Source organism: Aedes albopictus, chromosome 2 (assembly GCF_035046485.1).
Source record: "Aedes albopictus strain Foshan chromosome 2, AalbF5, whole genome shotgun sequence".
NCBI lineage: Eukaryota > Metazoa > Arthropoda > Insecta > Diptera > Culicidae > Aedes > Aedes albopictus.
This window is the reverse complement of record NC_085137.1, coordinates 249,437,313-249,453,056: the sequence shown is the minus strand read 5'-3', so window position 1 is coordinate 249,453,056 and position 15,744 is coordinate 249,437,313. Positions and strand designations below refer to the sequence as shown.

Sequence of the window (15,744 nt, the reverse complement as noted above, 5' to 3'; positions counted from 1 at the left end):
GACAGCATACACAGGAATTTGCTTGGACGAGAGGAAAGTATGGACGGACGGTTTGGTCAGAAGGTACATAGCAAGTGCCCACCGAGGAATCATCCATTGCTGCTGAAAGATGCCAGAAATAAAGAAGAAAGATTAACCAGCAGAAGCCGGCATTTCCGAACGGGGGTGTATGTGCTGGCGGAATGCATTATCCTGGTGAGGTGGATTGAAAACGGAGCAAAGCATGTTTAAATATTTACGTAGAATGTCTACCGGAGGTGGGGTTTTGCGGATAACCAAGAGGTTGCAAGCCTGGTTGGGCAGTATTTTTACTGTTGAGCAAGGATGAATAACATTAGTTGCAAATTTTCCGGGCTTTTTTCACTGGGGCGTGGGTTACCATCAGTGGAGCATATTTTATGAATAAATACTCTGACAAACCAGTTGGAAGGACAACGGTGCAGTCGAACGCACAATCTGTTTCGTAAATTTTCGAGTGCATAAATCATTATGACACATAAATCTTTTGTCCACTGCCGTTCGGCTGAGACTGCTGACGTGGTTTGTGGTTTTTATAATCGCCATAAAATTCCTATCAAAGCAATGGAATGGTATGTACTGTAACAACTGGTACGCGTAATGCATATTTTATTGACCCTTTAAGGCGAAACTGGAAGCATTTCCTCACTTTTTGGTTTTTGATTTTTTATTAAGTTATGAAGTAAAATTTTCAAAATCGGTTTTCGTGCACATGTACAGTATGGATCAAGGTATCTCCTGATTTTTTTTTGTAGTGGAAAAGGTTTTTCGTTTTTGCAAAAACCATTTTTGAACAAAAATTCACAAAAAAAAAGGTTTCTGCAAAAATGGAAAACATTTTCCACCTCAAAAAAATACAGAAGACACCTTGATCCATACTATACATGTGTACGAAAACCGATTTTGAAATTATTGCTTCATTATTAAATAAAAAATCAAAAACCGAAAAAATGAGAAAATGCTTCCAGTTTCGCCTTAAAGCCGGATTTTTTTGAAGCGTTATTAGTATTTTTTTCTACTTATTTCTATGGTTTTAGTGCTTAACAGCAAATGAAGGGTATAATATGATGCAGAATATTTTTATCTGGATATCCTAGGTCATCCAAACTGTTCCTGAGTTTAGTTCCTAAAGTCTACGGGTTTAACGGTTACTTCTTTCATTAAACAAAGCAACGATTGTAATCTATCATGTCCATTGTCTTCTGACAGTTCAAAATACAGCATCAGTCGAGATACCCTAGTTCATCCAAACTGTTCTTGAGTTAAGATCCTAGAGGCTACGGTTGTAACAGTAACTTCTTTTATTGCACAAAGCTTTGATATGTAATCTATCATGCCTAGTAAATATTTTGAATGTTCATTGAATGTTCAAATCATTAGATCGTCTGGGGTCATCCAAACTATTGTTATGTTTAAAATCTAGCATCTACACACGCAAAACAAGAAAAGCTACCAAAAATTGAGATATGCCTTTTCTACCAATTTATGTATTAAAAACGTACAGAAAATGTGATAAATCATAATCCATTCGTTGTATTAAGATGCGCTACACGGTTCCATAGCTTCCATACCACTACACACAAACACCTCCATTCAAACCCGAGAAGTTGAACCGGGTTGCGTCTAAAAATAACTTTCGCTTCGCTGCTGAGCTTCGCGTCCTATTGTCTATATGGAATTTTCCACTTGCAAACAGCAACCTGCTGGATGCGGGCTTTTCAGTGCACAATGGGTCTAGAGTCGTATTTACGAAGACAAAAATGTTTCTGCCAAGTTCTGTCATTTCCTTTTTTTTCATTATTGTGAAATGATTACGGTCAATCAAGTGTGGCTTATCCAAAAATCTGCTGATTAATTATTCTCTATACAATATCAGAATGTTTTACAAAGTTATAGCAAATTTACAAAATTAAAACATTCGATTGATTTGATTGATTTGTCTTTATTCAAGAGACTTTCAGCCCTTGGATAAAACATTCGAATCATTAGAACTTTTCAAAAAGTTTTTAATAAATTGCAACTTTTTTGCCTTTGGTCATATTTTAGTCGAGTCCAACGATCCATGAAGACCAATACATTATTCACAAACTTTCAAAATTTAATTTAATTCGGTTCGCTTAGTCCTAAGGTACAGTAATGTGATAAACGGAAGTCAAAAACTAGATATAGATAGAAGGGCTCTAATTTCGTGTAAAGTTGAATAATCAATCAAGCCCAAATTTGCACCAATTAAATCAAACTCGTTGAGGAACAAGTAATCAAAATTTTTCCTGCCAGTTGCACAACTAGTAAGCTATAAACGGTACAAATTTGGGCTCGATTGGATAACTTTACATAAAATTGGAGCAACTCTAATAAAGTAGTTCATATTTGAGTGTTCTTAGTTTAATTTCTATATCTCTGGATCAAGTGAACCGAATGAAATGCGACATTGCACAATTATGGCTAATACATAGCTCTTTGAAAAACCTTTGACTTGACTTAGACACATTCAAAGAAAACAAACTTACAGCTTGTTGATTACTTCACGAACAAATATATCAATCAATTGAATGATTTTTCAAATGTGTAACTAGCGCCGCCTAGTGGACCATTAACTGTAAGCCCTTGACTCACTTAACAACGTTGTCGAAGACACCAACTTTCTAAGTGGTGAGAGTCCTGAGATATATGAAATTTAGAATTTGCCGTTTATTGGTGGAATTTCTAATTAAACGATCCATCACCATCCATCATGGCATCGCAAATATAATTATTAGAAAGCAGATTTTTGAATCAGTTCAACCAGACGAACCACCCTAACATAACAATAATAGGGAATAGGGTCAACAATTGAAAATAAACTTTCTCAAACACAATATGTGTCTAAAAACTTAAGGCTGAAGCATAAACAGTTTTGTCTTCGCAAATACGGCTCTGGACCTTGTGCAGTGTGGCGGCTGTACCACTTCTATCGCCAAGCCACGTTTGTGTTGATCATGATGGCTTTCAGCCTCTTGTCTTTTCATGTGCAGTTATAGCCGTGCTGGTTAGAGCGCAGGATACTGTGTATCACCATGATTGTGTCTCGGTTCGATTCCCGCCGCCGCCCGTATTTCTTTTTAAACATGTATTGGTATTTGATGCCGCCGCTGCAGCCATGATCAGTCTAAAAATAGAACAAATAATGAGAAACCAGTGCGACAGAGCACACGCACACATGCGAAATTTTCCTTTTCCAGATTCTAGGAAGCCAATACAATTTTTGGTATACTGCCACCTACCAATTTTTGTATTTGCAAGGCCCTAATACAATATTTGTATATGTTTCATACCCAATTGTATTAGAATCTGCCAATCTCAGGTTGCGTGTATGCATTCAAACTGCTTATGTGAGGCAGCAAGCAGCTCAAATGATCAATACGGTCTGCTGTACAGCTTATTCAAATGCTTAGTTATTGCCTGGGTATCCCTATAGTGTCTATAAATGACATTGTAGATTTCAATAGCTTTTCGAATCCCATTAGATTATGTAATAATAGCATGGCGAATAAACATAAAATAATTCTTCTAGATTTGAAGGGCTTAACTACAGCAAAGTTTGGAACACCCAGAATATCTCAGAATATAAGTCACCTTTTGATATTCTTGAAAAAAAAAGGTTAAATGAATACATATGAACGTAATCTCTATTCAAATTCAGCTTTTGAAACAACTGGTTTGTCAATTATTTCGTTTCTCCAAATTTAATGATGTTCTAGGTTGTCAGTTAAGTTTCAAATACAAATATTCCCATTTTTCCTTAATAGAAGACTCAATTTGCAACAACTTCGCGGAAGAAAGTATTCTGTTGTATCGAATGTGTGAATTTATACAGTCATTTCTATGTTGGAGTCATATATGAGCCATCCGGATCCAAAAGGTTAAGGCGTTAAATTATTTCTTTTAATAAGTATTTCAACGAAAAATTCAATATATTTTGAAAATATTGTTTTCTACAAATAATTGTTGCGTATTCCTTTAGGTTTAGCATAACAATTCTCATTGTAACAGTTTTTTCAGTTTAAAGTAGAAGCTGTTAAGTAGACAAAATATCTATTTCAGAACATATTGCGAAAAGATTTTATACCGCGCCGGGAGTAGGAAGTAACTCCGAATAAAAGGAAGGAATCAACCTTCATTTTTTTTAGACAATTTGTAATCCTCAAGTAATTAAACGTTTAGTTTCTCATGGTTTTAGGTCTTGAAAATTCACAAAGTTCTGAGCGATCCAATCGAGGAGTAGATTTAGGTGTTGTTAATTTCTCCATTTCTAGAATCTTCAACAACACAGTGACAAAAAGTTTTGCTCAAATAGCATCAAATTAGGCATGAAATCATAATCCCCACGCTTTTCGCACCATTTGATTGCAGAAACGGGGAATTTACTTTCCCATTATACTAAAATTCAGCTCATTACTACAAATCTAGTACTACACCGAACGTGGCCTTTCCTTAGAAATTCCAGAAGGAATCCCCGAAGGAATCCCAAGACAAATCCAAAAGGAATTCCAGAAGAAGCCCCCGAAGGAATTCGGAGAGGAATCGCCGAAAGATATCTAAGTCGAATCCCCAAAAGCTTTCAAGAGGAATCCCCAAAGGATTTTATAGAGGAATCCTCGAAGGAAATCTAAGAGAAGTCCCGAAAGAATTCCAGGAGGAATTTCCGAAGGATATTCAAGAGAAGTCCCGAAGGAATTCCAGGAGGAATCCACAAAGGATTTCAAGAAGGAGTCTCCGAAGGATTTTGAGGAGGAATCCCCGAAAAAAATCCACGAGGAATCTTCGAAGGATTTCCAGGCAGAATCTAAGAAGGAAGTTCAGGAGAAATCCATGGAGGAGTTTTAGCAGGAATCTTCGAAGAAATTCGATAAGAAATTTAGAAGGATTTCCAGAAGCAATCCGCTAAGGATTTGCAGGAGGAATCTTAGAAGGAATATAAGAAAAATCCACGAAGGAGTTCCAGGAGAAAATTACGATGGTTTTCCAGGATGAATCCTCCTAAATATAGTCTGTTCTTGAAGGAACTCCTAGAAGAATCTCTATAGGAACTCCTGTACGAATTTCTGAAGGCACTTCTGGAGAAATCTCTGATGTTACTCCTGGAGACATCCTCCTGGAAAAATCTCCCATTTAACTTCTGGAGCGATCCCTGAAGGAATTCCAAAAGCGATCTCTGAAAGAACTTTTGGAGGAATACCTTAAGGAACTTCTAGAAGAACCTTTAAATGATCTTCTGGAAGAATCTTTGAGGAAATTCCTAGAAAAGTTCCTGAAGGAACTTCTGTAGGAATCTCTGAAGAAACTTCAGGGAGAATCCCAGAGTTATTCTGGAAATATCCTTGAATGTTTCTGTAAAAATCTATTAAGGAACTCCTGGAGAGATCTCCGAAGGAAATTCTGATGAAATTTCATAGAACTTCTGGAGAAGTCCCAGAATGAAATTTTTGTAAAATCTTTCAGAGGAATTCCTGAAAAAAAAATCAAGAAAAACCCTGAAGAAACATCGGTACGAATCCTTGAAACTCCTGAAGGAATCTATGAAAGAACACCTGGACTAATTCCTGTAGGAATTCTCGTAGGAATCCTTCGAGGAACTCCTAGAATAATTTCTATTGGACCTCCTGTAGGAATTCTTGAAGGAACTTCTGGAGGAATTCCTAATGAATCTCCTGGAGGCTTCCCTGAATCTTCGTGAAAGAATCTCTGAAGTAACGTCTATTGAAACACCTGAGAGACCTGTTGTTGGAATAGCTAAACGAACTAATGAAGAAATCTCTGTAGGCATCCTTGAATCATCCTAAAAGTACTGGGTTGACCCATGGCAATTTTTGACACCATTGTATAACCCTGTAAATTTTTGACACCAGTGTCATTAAATTTCAGTTTTGATATCCAAAGATTTTCCACTTCTGTTCTGCACACACCCCCCTCCTCACCTGTATGACCACCTCAGTCAAAAAGTGACGTATGAAATCGTTGTGGGAGTTTCCGTTCGAAACGTAGCCAGATGAGGAAATTTCCTTTGTATATACTAAGTATATACCGCCCGTGTAGTTGCCGGCTTAGAATAGCACTACGGACCACCTGTTCCGGGGGTAAAAGTTCACCAAACAGGTAACCCCAATCCAAGGTGTCAGGCGACCCGTGCTGAGGGATGAATGGTTGAGGGGGTTTAACCTTAGTAAGGTCTTGGGGTCTTTTTTTACCTTTTCCGAATTTCAATTCACTATAGCTTTTGTTTCAAAAGGCCTAGAAATCTGAAATTTTCAGACAATTATTTTTTTGTGGAAAACTATCATTTCCATTCATCCAAAACATTGGACGACCCCTAGGGGAGCTCCCATAAAAAAAGTTACAAATAAGACCCTGGGGTCATTTTTGACCCCAAACTTTGAACGGCTCTCAAAAATCAGTGGCTGGGCCGATTTTGATTTTCTTTGGCCCAAATGAAAGCCACACATGTCTAGTTTTCAAAACCCCCGGAGAGTTCCGGATTTGGTCACTGTGGCCACCGGGAACCTGCTTCAACTGAAAAATGCCGCTTTAGAGACCCTAACTTTGGCAAGCTATAACTTTGCAACCAAACAAGTAATCAGGACCGTTCAAGAATCGTTGGAAAGGAATTCACGTGGACTTTGATTAAAGACATTAATATTGACTAATTCTTAAGAACCGGTTCCGGAAATTCGGAACATCCGGAAAGTGATGTTTTTTCACGATAATGTGCTAGAAAGCACATTCATATTATTTACAGGATAGAAGTTTTTGCATCAAACTTCTTTAGGCCATAATACAATCTGTCGAGAACTATTTCTGTATGTTTCTGGTTATGTTCCGTCCTTCTGGAACTGGTTCCAGGGATCCCACAAGATGGCCAACGAGATGACTGTAACGAAATTGAACGGTTTCCCGCGCTAAACACATCTGCGTTGGTTAACTCATGATGAAATCTCAATAATTCTACATGCTCCATATTGTTGTGATATGTAAAAATATTGTTGGACATTGTGGTCTTATGTGGCCACCGGAGTGACCACCGGAGAAACCCGTATTGAGGGACTTCCATGTTTTTGCAACAAAGATAGGCATTCGACGGTTCTAACTTCATGATTTATCATGGCCATGTGGGTTCTGGCATTGAAAAGAAGAATTGACCATTCTGGTCTGTTTTGGCCACCGGAGTGACCACCGGAGAAACCCGTATTGAGGGAGTTTCATGTTTTTGCAACAAAGGTAGGCAATCTACGAGTCTATCTTCGTGATTTTTCATGGCCATGTGGCTTCTGGCATTGAAAAGAAGAATTGATCACAATAGTCTGTTTTGGCCACCGGAGTGACCACCGGAGAAACCCGTATTGAGGGACTTCCATGTTTTTGCAACAGAGATAGGCATTCGACGGCTCTAACTTCATGTTTTTTTCATGGCCATGTGGCTTCTGGCATTAAACAGAAGAATTGACCATTCTGGTCTGTTTTGGCTACCGGAGTGACCACCAGAGAAATCCGTATTGAGGGAGTTTCATGTTTTTGCAACAAATATAGGCATTCGACGGCTCTAACTTCATGTTTTTCATGGCCATGTGGCTTCTGGCATTAAAAAGAAGAATTGACCATTCTGGTCCGTTTTGGCACTGGCTCGGTCCACGGCGGCGGCGACGACGACGACGACGAAGTGATGATGAAGAATAAATTAACGACAGTTTGGTTTTTTGGGAGACCACGCAAAGTAGTTGGAACGAAACGAGGATAATGATCGAGCATATGATGATGAGGATCAACAACGGGGCGCAAGAAATTTTTTAGGGGTTACCAATCGTGATGTTGTCAGAGGCGTAGCTGGATGTTCATCATACGTTATATATTTGTAGGCGCAAATATTGTGTATACGACAGTTGTGGAAATTTTACTATACTGTTGTTGAAAGCTTTATTGAATTAAGGCTCTGATTCATTTGACGGACTTTGTGGTTTGATGTTTAATGTTCCTGATTACTCCTGGGCACTGGGTTTTATCCCTGGCCCTGGCCAGTCTCTTTCAACCTATTTTATAACTTTGTATATACAGTCGGGACTCTTATAAGATCACTGGTCGGGGGGCGCAATAGGAATCCGCTTAATAGGAGACTAAGAGCTTATGGGTTTTCGGCCTTTTGGGGGTATGGCCTATTATCTCGGGTGTATTAAGAGTAAACGCAATACTTTCTTCGGCAAAGTTTTAGGGCTTGATAAGATCTACCATTTAGAACTTTGGTTCATAGGATTAGTTGGCAACTTGGTCGCTAGAGGGACCATCAACAGTTTGATGCTAAATTGCACTACAGAAACCATATCAGGTTGTCAAGCAAACGTTACGATATGCGACAACTCAAGACCCTGATAATTTGGAAGGATTGTGTCTTCGGAAAAGTTGTTGGGTACGCCAATAACTTAATGACGATGAGTTGCGAAGTTCAAAATTCCTCCACTGGGCGGTGCTAGTGAATATGCAAATTTTAGAAATTTCATAGCTCAGAATCCTGATAACTTACGAAGTTGGTGTCTTCGGAAAAGTTGATCAGTATGACATAAACTTACATAAAAATTAACACTTGTTTCGCAATTCTGCCACTAGGCAGCGCTAGTGAACATGCAAATTTTAGAAAACTTATAGCTCAGAATCCTGATAACTTAGAAAGTTGATGTCTTCGGCAAAGTTGAGCAGTATGACATAAACTTACATAAAAATAAACACATGTTTCAAAATTCTGCCACTAGGTGGCGTTTACCGGTTTTTTCGTCTTTTTCTGACTTTTTTGTAGTTTTTTGGCTTGGCAAAACTAGTGTCGCTCCCCCCGATAACTTATTAAGTTCGTGTCTTTGGAAAAGTTAATCAGAATGACATAAACTTTCATAACAATAAACACTTGTTTCGCAATTCTGCCACCAGGCAGCGCTAGTGAACATGCAAAATTTAGAAAACTCACAGCTCAGAATCCTGATAACTTAGAAAGATGGTGTCTTCGGCAAAGTTGATCAGTATGACATAAGCTTACATAAAAATTAACACTTGTTCCAAAATTCTGCCACTAGGCGTATTGAGGGAGTTCCATGTTTTTGCAACAAATATAGGCATTCGACGGCTCTAACTTCATGATTTTTCACGGCCATGTGGCTTCTGGCATTAAAAAGAAGAATTAACCATTCTGGTCCGTTTTGGCCACCGGAGTGACCACCGGAAAAAATCGCATTGAGGGACTTCCATGTTTTGGCAACAAAGATGGGCATTCGACGGCTATAACTTCATGATTGTGTACTATTTTGACTATTCTTGTCTGCTTTGGCCATCGGCGTGACCACCTGGAGAAACACATACTAGGGAACTCCTTTGTTTATTTTTAAATGCTCATATTATCTAGATTTATCACCAGAAGCAGTCTTTCGACGGTTAAATTATCATGCTTCGACACGCGACATATTATCTTTATGCTCAGTTGTTATTCTTATTGTTGAACAAGGTTATTCTGTAGTAGAGGCAATTCATGTTAAAATATACTGCGATTCTTGTAATCTGATACTGCACTATCAATGGTAATATGGTTAGTTCGAGAATTGAGGATAGTATTACTTCGGTTCACAAACAAACCTTTCATCGTATATTTTGGTTAACACCACTTAACGTTTTGGTCGTCTATGTTCACTGTTCTTGAAAATCACATCGTTTCTTTTCATTATATTTTTAGATATGTCCACATTATTTGTTAGTACTTGATATGCTTTCTCCTTTCTTGCTGGCTCTATTTTCTTATACTTACGTGAAGTCAGCTTTTTCAGAATGAAAAGTTGTCTTAGTTGGTAGGAGAAGGGCTTTCTTGAGGAAGACAAACAATGTTTCACTTGAATTAGGGAATTATCAAGTTCTGCAATCGAGGAATTCAGTCACAAATACATATTATCCATTTAGTGAGTTTTATGAACACTTCGCAATTCTTTAATTTTTTTTAATAAAATTAATTCGTCTAGTTTTAACTGGCATATCGTCAAATGGGGTAACTTGCAACACTTTTCGACTTTGAAGCAATATCATTGAAAATCTAAACATTTGAAACATCCTATGAAGCATCGTGTACGCTAATTACCCCGAGTAGAATACTATGCAGCACTTGGTTTACCAAAATACGTTGCCACCTAATCAGGAGGTGCGAAATACATGTTTGTTGCAAGTTTCCCCATCTGTGGGGTAACTTGCAACATAGGACATGAAGCTAAGTTAGCTATCATTAAACAGCACTAACATTCTAGTATTTAGTCGTATTGTAAATTTTTGATGTTGTATGTATGTATGTAGGTAGCCACCATCCTAGCTTGAGTCTTGCTCTGCATGCAGTTCCACCTAACAGCAAAGATCAATTTCATTACCACACTGACTTCAACACACCGCTGTATGAAGGGCCAAAAGGGGGTGTGGCGGACCCGTAAGTAGAGACACTTACGCGAAATCCGCGGGTTTAAGAGAATCTCCTTCCAACAGTATGATCCAACAGGGTGAATAATGAAATTTACATTACTTGTCAAGCTTTCTACGGGATGGTTTGTCACAAGAAGGGCGCGTCATATCCATTGCAGCTGTTGGGATAGAAGAACCCATCTACAAGGATGTTATAGTTACTTCTCACCACACTCCGGCTGGCAATCCACTCCGTCGTACAGTTACAACTTCAATGATGCCCTGATGCTCCCTCCCGTCCCCATATAGTCATATAGTTACAGTTATGTAGTTATACAGTAATAAAATTATATAGTTATATATTCATATAGTAATATAGTTATATATTCATATAATAATATAGTTATATATTCATATAGTAATATAGTTATGTAGTATAATTTAATATGATGAAATATAATGATACACTGTTATGCAATCAATAAAAATAATAATGAAATATATTGTATTGAAATGTAGATAATTTGAATGGGTATTACAAATTTACTAACCATTCTTTTCATGACCCGGATGACAGGGTAGAGCATTAATATAATAATAAAATGTTATCGAGGTAGATGATATGTATATAGTAATGTAGTAGTAGTAGTCGCCCTTAGAAATGGAAAATAAAATAGCTATGGAATGTCAGCCAACAGATCTATCTACAGGGATATCATAGTGTTTTCTCCCCTTCCTCTGGCTGGCAATCCCTCCATCGTTCAAATGTTTCTTCAGTGAGTCCTGTTGTCCTCTCCCAACTCCATGTAGTAATTTAGTTAATCATTTAATTTAATATGACGAAATACAATTCAAAATAGTTGAATGACATTTTATAATATATTCTTTTTTAACTGCTCTACGAATGTAGATAGCCCCAGAATGGTGAGTCTTGCTCTGCATGCAGTTCCACTTAACAGTTAAGGTTATTTGTATTACAACTCTTAATTTAACATACCGGTAACTTTTTTTAGGGACTAAGGAAGGTTAAAGCATGCTCGATCTTTAACGGAGCCCGTAGCGTGGGTAAGATCACCTTTTTGGGTTGCGTTGCGGCGAAAGATCTACCAAACCGAACCCTAGTCCTAACTGCTTCCAGCTAGTGGAGCAGCACATTTGAGTAATCAAAGGAAAACACTTTGGTCCTTATTACATTTCACACCTTGTTGAAAGTGATAGGTCTCGGTTTTAGGTGTAGCCGAGATGGATCTTGAAACAAGGAAACATGGGTTAGTATTCCTAATCTTTTATTTGGTGTACACTGGTTTGAAACAGAAAGGACTAGGGTTCCGATGCATGGTCAATATCGGTATCATTTCTTGACGTTCTCGTTAAGGGATCCGATTTTGACTGAAAAAGGAGCGTGTTAAAAGCGGAACCTGTCAATCAGAATCCCTCCTTGCGATTATGTTGAAAATGAATACTGTTACAAAACCGAATACTTTATAACTTCTCAATGGTGATAAAGTAATACGACATGCACTATACAAAGGACACGGGGTATAGCACAATAGATCAAAATATTGGTAGCAGTGGTTATGTCCCGAACAGAGAAAAAAAAGTAGTGTAACAGGTCACTCTAGGTAAACTCAAAAGATCCAGTTACAAATGAAAACATTCCTTATATCATAACCATCGAGTATTTTTCTTGACAAAAGTTGATCAACATTGTCCCATTCCGTAAAAGCACTCCACAATCAACAAGTCAACACGAGTGCGCCACACTTCCGAGTACACACCCAGCGGGATGGTGCTGCGGCGGGAGATGTTACTTACCCTAAATTCGCCACCACTTCCGTCGTCCAGCTCCAGAACGTAGCCCTGCACAAACGAGTGGCTCGGTGGCTGCCACGCAACAGTTACCGAGTTGTTTTCTGCGGAGCAGTCCTCCGGGATGATGATCGGTGCCAAGGGAACTGGGTTTGGGTTGACATCCGTCGTTGTTCACACATACACACACATACAATTACCGCGCACCCCGAGAGCATATCGCAGCAGCAGCACCAGCAGTCCAAGCACCGGAGCGGGTTTGAGTTAGAAAGAAGAGAATGGAAATAATTTGAATTATTAAAATCGCTGCTTTTGGCAAGGAACTCTGAAATGAGAAAGTTTACTGCTTTCAACAGATGAAACAATGAAACCAGGAGTAACAAGCAAGCTCACAGCTAAATCAATATGACGAGAAACAGATGGAATGTGGAAGAGCTTTCATGCATAATACAAATAATAAAGGGCGGGAGTACATCGGAATTCCGAGGTACACAAACTCATGAACGAATTCAATCAACGAACCAAACCTGAACGTAATGTGTAACTAAATTGCATTATACCTTTTAAGGCCAAACCTTCCTAGCAGCCAGCGTGCCACGAAACGACAATCGACGACCGTACAATGTAGGTAATACCTAGGTATCTATGCCAGCGACAGAATGCCATCAAGCGGGTGGAATGCACCTTGCCTTGATTTCGAAAATCCATGTAAACGCAACCGAGAAGTATAAAGCGCCTTCGGGATGATTGATCAATGGACGGTTGAATTTCATTTATCATATTGGCTCTCAGGTGCTTGGGACATCAAGCAAGCAAAAGCCACGAGAGAGTACCCGATCAGAGGAGAATAACAATCCTTTTGTTGTTCTTTATTATTCCATTAAAACATAAAATATTGCTTTTTTTATTGAAAATTTTCGATGCTTCGTTGAATTTCATGACGTTTTCTGCCAGCGATGGCTTCCGCGATGCAGCAAACCGCTATGTTCCACACTAACACAGCAAGAAATCTGACAACATTCACTTAATACACGTGCATTTTCAGCGAAATGCTCTATTTGAATGAAAACAATCCACTCTCGCAACTAATGGATGACCGCCGTCAAATATCAGAATTGCCAACTGTCCGGCGACTGCTGTCATGTCTCTGTGTCGCCGAATCTGGCGCTGGGTCTTCGGCGCGGAAACCCAAAGGTGGGAATAAAATTTTGGGATTTGCGCGCAATACGATATTTCATTATTTTCAGGAGTGGAACCTGCTCAACATAAAAATAGACATAGCATCAAACACACCTTCAAAGTAGGTAGCAGAACTCCATCGTCGCAAATATGCATTATACAGACACGGATTCCTTCTAAAAGAATGCTTTTATCAGAAGCAGCCGTAGCTTTTACAGCTGCAACCACGCCATCACAAATCAAAATTGTGAGTGGCAGACTCCGTGGTATTTTGACCGCACTGGACAGTGGACACGGACACGTGCCAGAAAAGCCCGGCCTGTCCTTGAACGAAGGGAGCAGGGTGTTGCGACCATATAGATTGTAGAGGTCGCTACCACATAATAGTGCGGGAAGAGCTGCAAAACGGTGAATCGAACAGGAGAGCGTCCAACATAGCTCTGATCCTCACAAGTTCCACCTCATACTTCTACGGGTCAAGCGATGACAAAGACCATCAGCTAAGAGTTGTGTGCTTTGCTGACAGTGAAGCCTGGGCACTGTTGTCCTTCTGACTCCAGCTAGATTGAGGAGGTACGACCCGAGCGTCTGTTCACAAAGGAGGTGCGGCTCAAACAGCGTCTGTTCTGGCATGCAGCGGCTGTGTATGAAATGTTCCTCCACCGGAAGCTATACCTAAGGTGGCAGCCCCACCACGGTGGAGGCCAACAACCTACTGTTCGCGAAACTCAAAAACCGTTACAGAAACCGAAAATGAAAGATTACGAACTGAATCTACGCAACGACTTTTAGCGCAAAACAGCGTACAAGAATTGGAACTAGGAATGCTTTAACCCTAGCCCAGCAGGGGAAACTGATACAACTAGCCAATGAGGCATGCCGTGTGATACTGAGATCCTAGGACTGAGCGAAGTCCGTTAACCGAACTTTGGAGAACACACATTGGCATCAGGTCGAATTCTGCTATACTCTGGCCTACGAGGTGAACACGCTCCTAGCCACCGTGGAGCTGGTTTCCTGCACAGCGCTCACGCTCGTGCTGCGCTCATGAAGTGGGAACCTATTAATGAGAGGATAATTGTAGCCAGATTCAGAACATGGGTTCGAAACCTTACCATGATCCAATGTTACGCGCAACCGATGCTGCCGAATTGCAACACAAAGATATTTTTTGCAGTTAACTCAATGCTGTCGTGGATAAGTTTCGAAAGGTGATATCAAGATCTTTTATGGGCGACTTCAACGCGAAGGTTGGTTCCTAGGTTGGTTCCAATAACTCGGACTTTGAACAGTGTGAGCACGTCATAGGACGCCATGGTCTTGGAGAAATAAGTGAGAACGGTGAGCTGATTGCGCAGAGCTCTGTATCAACAATGGCATTTGATGATTGGGGGATCGTTTTTTCTCCATCGATCAATGCACAAAGTAAAATGAGTTTCCCGTAATGGCGTCACGGAAAATCCAATCGACCACATCTGCATCAGCCGGAAATGGAGACGAAGCCTTCTTGATGTGCGGAAAAACGTAGCGCCGACATTGCGTCCGACCACCATCCCCTAATCGGCGAGATCCGACTGCGTATAGCGAGGATCCATCGACAGGAGGAGAAAATAGGGCACCGGTTCTACACACGCCAACTGGAAGACACTGCGGTGAAGAGATCCTTCTTCGAGGAGTTGGAGAACCGTGCTGCGGATATTCCGGAAGCTTAAAGGCGTAGAAGATCACCGGCGAGAATAATTTGGGTGATCTACGCACCCGGAGAAAGCAGTGGATCACAAATGATACCTGGAGGAAGATAGAGGTGCGAAGGAACGCGAAAGCCGCGATAGAGCGAGTGAAATCACGAGGAACCAAAGCCGTTGCCCGTTAGCGCTATTCGGCTCTCGACAAGGCAGTGAAACGCTCATATAGACGGGACAAAAGAGCGTGAGCAGACTCCCTAGCCGACGAAGGCGAGAAAACCGCAAACACCGGCGACATCCGTCTCCTCTACGATGTTTTACGTCGCCTTAGTGGGACCATGATGAATGCATGATCTGCCAAGGGTTCGACGCATTACCCGCTCCGTATCATCTTGTTCGTTGGAAGCTCAATGGGGCGGTTTACTTCTCCAGGCTTGACATCAAGGATGCCTTCCACGAATTGGAGTTAGATGACGAGAGCAAACCTCTGATAACCTTCATCACTCACAAAGGTAAGTTTAACTAACAAATGAATGATTTTTGCTTCGAATATACGATGTTTTAATTGGGTGTTTTGTTTCATTACTCAAGGTCTCTTCCGTTACAAGAG

The 15,744-nt window shown here is 40.1% G+C and overlaps 1 protein-coding gene across 2 annotated transcripts in view; it reads right to left on the bottom strand.

Moving 5' to 3' along the window:
- The window catches only part of LOC109424163 (E3 ubiquitin-protein ligase TRIM9), a 540,509-nt gene that overhangs the window by 12,547 nt on the left and 512,218 nt on the right, over positions 1 to 15,744 (bottom strand). For both annotated transcript variants that reach the window (XM_029859592.2, XM_029859600.2), the window contains one exon: positions 12,277 to 12,416. In XM_029859592.2, coding sequence (XP_029715452.2) covers positions 12,277 to 12,416 — 140 coding nt within the window. The remainder of the gene's footprint in view (positions 1 to 12,276; positions 12,417 to 15,744) is intronic.